A 7,037-nucleotide genomic window follows, 5' to 3' on the forward strand; every position below is an offset into this window, starting at 1 on the left:
TTTATTGCATATATATTTGCTGTTCAGAAGCTTTACATTTTTCAGACCGTACCTGGATCGCCAGAATTGGGAATGGTTCTCAAACAAATAAGTCACCTGAACTTTAGTTCTGCTCGTCCACCCAGCCATGAGACCCATCACTCAGATGGAGTTCTCCCCCCGAGCCATCCTGCAGGCCTCCAGCCCTCAACAGGTTTTGCGCACACTTTGTGACAGGTTATCTGGTCCTCACCAGACTTAACCTTCCTTTTCTTTCCTTTTTCCTGTTCTTGGAAAAGATTTTCCTCTTTCTTCTGTCTGTCTCTACAGCACAGAAACCCCTCAGTCAGGACTTTTCCTGCTTTGGAGGGTAGTTCCATCAGTTATCACAACTGATCATTTTCTTTAAATTTCACCTCTTAGAGGCTGCCAGCAATTCCAAGAAATATTTAAATTACTTAGTTAAAATAGTTTGTCACAGTTTTGTTTAAACATAACAAGAACTAATTACTGTCTTTTTACCATAGTAAACTTTCAAATTTACATGTCCTGGGGTTATTACATCTCCCCCTCCTGAGATTGGACATCGTCCCGATGTCTGTCTCCATTAAACAAGTTTGGGTAAGCTTCTCTAAGGAGTTCCTCATCCTCCCAAGTAGCCTCTTCTGGTCCATAGTGCTGCCATTGCACTTTAGCTTGGGAAATAACCCGTTTCCGCAGCTGCACTTCTCTCCGGTCTAGAATGGTCAGTGGTTCGACCAGAACCTTGCCTTCCGGCTCGACCTGCAATCAGCAATAAATTTAATTATTTTTCAGCTTAGAAACAGTGCTTATCTATAGTGACCAGATTAATCCTTACCCGAACATTCTGCCATTGAATCACATGTTTAGGATCGTAAACGTATTGCTTTAATACGGATACGTGAAACACATTGTGAATCCTAATATGGCTTGGTAGAGCAAGTTGGTAAGCTACCGGCCCCACTTTTTCCAAGATCTGAAAAGGTCCAAAGTAGCGAGGTGCTAGTTTGGCACATCCGCTCCACTGCAAGGTACTCCTTCTTGGTTGGATTCTTACAAATACATGATCCCCAAGCTGGAATTCCTTGAATCTTCTCTTTCGATCAGCAAAACTTTTCTGTCTATCCTGAGCAGCTTTTAAGTTGGCACGCACCCTCTTTACCGTATCCTCCATCTCTTTGAGCATATCAGGACCAATTCGCAACTTGTCCTCTGGTCCACCCCAGCTTGCGGGTGTGCGGCACTTCCGCCCGTACATAACCTCAAAAGGACTCATCCGGGTTGAGGAGTGATACCCATTGTTATAGGCGAATTCGACCAGGTGGAGATAGTCCTCCCATTGGGTTGGCTTCATCATAACGCAGGCTCTGAGCATGTCCTCCACAACCTGATTTACTCGTTCAATTTGGCCATCTGTTTGGGGATGATAAGTTGTGCTAAAGTTAAGCTGGGTTCCCAGTTCTGCAAACAATGTCCTCCAAAAGGTTGATGTAAACTTGACATCCCGATCGGAGATAATCACCTTCGGAAGTCCATGTAATTTGAAAACATTTTGCATGAAAATATGAGCAATTTGCACAGCCTTATATGTCGATTGCACAGGTATGAAGTGTGCTGCCTTACTCAGCTTATCCACTACTACCATAATGGAATCATTATTTTTCTTTGTTTTAGGCAGTCCAGTTATAAAATCCATGGAGATAGTCTCCCATTTCCATTCCGGAATGGGTAGGGGTTGTAACAGCCCCGCTGGATGCAAATGTTCTGCCTTAATCTGCTGACACTCTAGACATCGTGCTAGATACTCAGCTATCTCCTTCTTCATTTTTGGCCAATAGTATTCTTTTCGAAGGGCGGTGACCATTTTCTGGTAGCCCGGATGCCCGGTATAATGGCTGGTATGAAATTCATCCAGAATCAGCTTCTTAACACTATCTTCATTGGGTACATACAGCTTCTTGTTAAAGTACAACATTCCGGCATCATCCAGCTCATGCCACTGTTGTGTTTCTTTACCAGGAAGTTGCTGTATTCGCTGTTTAATTTGCTGGTACACAGCATCACATTCAGCTGTTGTTTTTATCCTTTCCAATAAAGTATTCCGCCATTCACTAACTGAAATTTTGCACAAGCATTGTACCTTTCGACTTAATGCATCAACCACTCGGTTCTCCTTCCCTTTTAAATGCTTAATTTCAAAGTCGAATCCACTTAAGAAGTCAGCCCAACGAGCTTTCCTTGTGTTTAAAGTGGGTTGACTGAAATAGTTTGTTAGGCTGTGATGGTCTGTTAGTAACAGAAATTTTCTGCCCAAAAGGTAGTGCCGCCACATTTTCAGGGCATGAATGACAGCAGCCAGCTCCAAGTCGTAAGCAGAGTATTTCTGCTAATGCTCTTTCAGCTTCCTAGATTCATAAGCAATGACTCTCCCTTCTTGCATCAGCACCCCTCCCACACCTTCTTTACTTGCATATGTGCAAACCACGTAATCCTTATTAGGATCAGCTATACTTAATACAGGTGCGGTAGTGAGTAAGTGCTTGAGCTGTTCAAAGCTCTTCTGGCATTCTGAGGTCCATTTGAATACTTTTCCCTTCTTTTGCAAAGAGGTGATAGGGTATGCTACCCTCGAAAAGCCTTCGACAAATCTTCTATAATAACCTGCTAACCCCATAAAGGACCTAATATCTGCCACGTCCTTTGGTATAGGCCACTCCATTATAGTTCTGATCTTCTCGGGGTCCACTGCGATTCCTTCCTTGGTGATCACATGGCCCAAATATTGTATCTCCTCCTTGTAAAAATCACATTTACTAAACTTTGCATATAATTGATGTTCCCGCAAAGTTTGCAACACCAATCTGAGGTGTTCCTCATGCTCCTTTCTCGATCTGCTGTAAATCAGAATGTCATCTATGAATATCAGCACAAATTTGTCTAAAAACTGATGAAACACACTGTTCATCAAACACATGAAGGTAGCAGGTGCATTGGTCAACCCAAAAGGTAGCACCACGAATTCATAATGCCCATATCGCGTTCTGAAGGCGGTCTTAGCGATATCTTCCTCTTTTATTCTGATCTGATGGTAACCAGATCGCAGGTCAATTTTAGAGAACACCATTGCTCCCTTCACCTGATCAAAAAGTTCGTCGATCCTAGGCAAAGGATATTTGTTTTTGATCATGAGCTTATTCAGCTGACGATAATCAATGCACATCCGAAAGGTTCCATCTTTCTTTTTGACGAATAGCACTGGGGCTCCCCAGGGCGATACGCTGGGATGGATGTAATTTTTATCCAACAGCTCCTGCAATTACATCTTCAATTCTGTTAGTTCTGGTACACTCATACGGTAGGGTGCCCGTCATACAGGTGCTGCCCCTGGAATCAGCTCAATAGTAAAATCCACATCCCTTTTCAGTGGTAATCCCGGCACTTCCTCGGGGAAAACATCTGCAAACTCCTGTACTATCGGAATGCTACCCAGCATAGCAGTTTTATCTTTTTGATTTGCATATCCCACCTGAATAGCGTAGATTTGACATTTCTTCTTGATGCACTTAGCTAGCTGAGTTGCTGTAATGGGTCGAATCTGCACCGGGTGTCTGATTCCTTGCAACTCCTGCTGTTCTCCAAGGTCATCCTTATAATAGATGGTCTTGGTTTTGCAGTTCACTAAGGACCAGTGTTTCTCTAGCCAGTCCATCCCAATCAAGATATCATAGGAACCCAATGGCAAAACATTCAAATCTGCCACGATTGACTGTCCAGCTATGACTAAGGAGCAGTTATTTACTTTGGACAAGACTCGTCTCTTGGCTCCTGTAGCTAGTTGGACCAGCCACGGATTCCTGAACTTTTCAGCTTGCAGTTTACACTGTTCTACTATTTTCGGGCTGATATAACTTAAAGTAGCCCCTGGGTCTATAAGAACAACTATGGAAAAGTTTGAGATTTTACCTTCGAATTCAATCATAGATGGCTGGTACTCCGCTTGCCGGTCCTCCAGTGCCGCATTGATTCTGGGTACACTACGTGCCACGTCCCCAACAGTCGATGCCTCATGAATCTGGGATATCTGGTCTGTCCCCTTTCTCTGTGGGCAGTTCTTAACATAGTGAGGTCCTCCACAACCCCAGCATTGCACTGGCGGTCTAGTCATCCCCTCACCTTCTGGTCTAACAGACTGTTCATTTGCTTTGGATTCGCTCATTGGTCTGGACCGGGGCGCATTCCTTGCAACAGGTCTGTTGTTTAGTCCTTTACCAGCACCTTTGTTCCCATTGCTGCGACTTCCTTTGCTGCTTCCAATCATCCGACCGCTTCTTTTCTCATTCCATCTTTTGCTTGAGGTGTCCCCCTTCTGTTTGCTCTGCTAGTAGCAGATTCTCGCCTTACGGATGGCCTCATCCATGGTTCTAGGATTGTCAAATTCAATCCTTTCCCTTATATATGAAGGTAAACTGCTCACAAACCTTTGGACCTTGGCTTTCTCCTCCTTGATGTAAGGTACATAATGTAGCAGCGAGGTAAAACGGTTAATGAACTCATCCATGGTCTGATGTCCCAGTCTTAAGTCATGAAATTCCCTTGCCTTTTCATCATAGAAGCGCTCAGTCAGGTACCTTTCTTTAAAATATTTTTGGAACTTTTCCCATGTAATGGTTCGTTCGCTGACCCCCTTGACAATCTTGATTTCCTCCCACCACAAGGTTGCCTTACCTTGTAACTGGAAGATTGCCAATCTTGCCTTCAGATTGTGGTCATACTCATACAACTGAAAATACTTATTCATATTGACCAACCAGGCTTCTGTAGCTTCCTCCTGCTCACCATCAAAATGTGGAGGTTTAATCTTTCGGAATTCTCCCTGGAGTTCCATTTTCTGACGCTTTGAAGTTTGCTGCTGAGGTGCATTATCAGAGTGATCTTCCTTGTCTTCAGAATTTTCTGGTTCCATTTGATAGTCTTGTTCTTCTATCACCCTCTGCTGTTCTGCACTGGGGTTTGACAGGGGTGGGTTCTGCCTGTCCAACAGGCTCTTCAGAATCTTTTCCTGTTCAGCTGTTAATCGCGCGTTGTCTTCTCGCAACCGTGCCATCTCATTCTTCAATTCCTGGACAGTTTCCAGGATTGCGAGGTTGGTACTCCATGATTCTGCACCCAATTGCACCCACAGCTCTGCATTCTCTTGAGGGTTACTGCCGGGTCCTTGCATTTTGTCGCTTCTCTGGTTTAACTGCTAGCTGTTCCAATTCTGGTTCATTTCAAATAAACAGAACACAGTTAAGTACATCATTAGCTTTGCATATATTTGCTTGATGTACCCTTCTGCATACTGAATATGTTCTACCTGAGGCCACAGTGTTGAAACTGGGCTCTGATACCAACTTGTCACACCTCTATTACCATGTACATAAAAAAAAAATTTACCACATGTCAACCCACCTTATCATTAAACACATTATGGTTCTATCATATATTAAATTCACTTTATCATTGAACACATTATGGTTTTTCGGGTTTTGAATCTGCACATTGTATTTGAAAGTCGTTTACACCCAACCCACCATATGTTATCAATGTTTAGTCAACCATATTTGTAATGATTTCAACGCATCAACACTATGTATAAGGTAATGCCTACCCGCGGGTTTTATTAAACGTAGGCTTATATGTATTATAGTCATAACACGGTCTTATCAACGGACATCTGCATTAACAAGGCGTGGCCTGTGATGGTCCGGCCACAGCGCTCACAACCACCACTTCACTTTGCCTTTAAGACACCAGTCCGGAAAGGGCTATGTGGCGTGCCCTGGCTCCTCTGGCCATGTGATACCTTGGGAGCAGGGATCTCGGACTTGAAAATTTCATTTCCCGCCTTGTCTCCACGGTTCAGATTACATCCCGCAATCGAACGACTGTTATATGGTCAAGGGTTTATGGGGATACTTATACCCCTTCCTACGCTTCTGGGCTCATTTACCTGTTCACTTCTATTCTTCTCCGCCTCTGTATACCAGCTTGGGGTTTCGCTTACCAGCAGCACTACTTTGCTCTGCAACCGCTCAGGAGTTAGTCGAACCTGTCCTACGACCATTACAGGTATGGGTCTCGGCCTGTAATTGCATTGAGCTAACAATTTACCATACCTATTTCAGTTACAGGGGTTATCGGATTGTGTCATTAACTCGTGGTCTTTTGTTGCTATGAGGTTCAATTGGCGCGTGCATACCCTTCCATGGAGCAAGCTGGCCACCCACGACGGCTCAGCCTTCTTGGCTACAGGTAAGTAAAGCTTATACCGTTGCTTGTTCCTTAATATCTGAGATTTCATCAATTTAAGACATGGTATTCGATTTGCTGCAGGCCGCCGCTCCAACGCGAGCCTCCTTGTGTTATTTGCCGAGGTATTCTCTGTCAAGAATCGTCACAGTTGCCCCCTCATGTTCTTAGGTTCTTACAGTAACTGAGGTTATATATGTTTGACCCGTAAGGGCTTGGTTTCTGTATCAATGTTCATGGTTAAAAGTTACAGTGTTTATGATTTCTGTCTCGGCTTACCGAGTCTACAGATACATATATTTTCCTAAGTTTAGGTTGCGGGTTGAGCCTCCGCGCTCAAACCCTGCAGCATATACTTTGCCATAATTTTGGTTATTTTCCTTTCAGGGTTATCTCCCCATGATATTAGTATTTTACTCTTATGGTTGAAAAGAGGATCAAATTTTCAATCGAGCTATGTATAGACAGAGTATTGAAAACTGTATAATCTTCATAGCAATTTGCTTTGGTAATGAATATTACTCTGTTCTCGAAGTTCATTAATATCTATACTGAACATAGGAATTACCAGTTATGGCTTTGATTTCATGTTCTTTTTTGTTTAAAGGACGGCTAGACCATATTAATCTTGCTTTACGCTTGTACTTACAGTCTTGCTCTGTTCTCATAATGTATGTTCATTATTACGCTGTATATTCCTGGTTTATGCCGTATGCACAGCATGCATTCTAAGTTTTGTTTCTATA

At 43.2% G+C, this 7,037-nt stretch overlaps 1 protein-coding gene across 1 annotated transcript; it reads right to left on the bottom strand.

Annotated features, from left to right (window-relative positions):
- Positions 1-537: 537 nt before the first annotated feature.
- On the bottom strand, positions 538-5,221 carry LOC149206766 (uncharacterized). Its single transcript, XM_089397793.1, has 10 exons — positions 4,809-5,221; positions 3,602-4,034; positions 3,374-3,466; positions 3,257-3,310; positions 3,014-3,136; positions 2,141-2,383; positions 1,769-2,047; positions 1,064-1,522; positions 839-847; positions 538-657 (listed from the first exon to the last, which is right to left on the bottom strand). Exons 1-10 carry the CDS (start codon positions 5,219-5,221, stop codon positions 538-540), a joined length of 2,226 nt encoding a protein of 741 aa, XP_089253919.1.
- Between the last annotated feature and the right edge of the window lie 1,816 nt (positions 5,222-7,037).

This window comes from Pinus tabuliformis, chromosome 1_2 (assembly GCF_031772625.1).
Source record: "Pinus tabuliformis cultivar Carrire ecotype Pingquan chromosome 1_2, CPIR1, whole genome shotgun sequence".
Classification (NCBI taxonomy): domain Eukaryota; kingdom Viridiplantae; phylum Streptophyta; class Pinopsida; order Pinales; family Pinaceae; genus Pinus; species Pinus tabuliformis.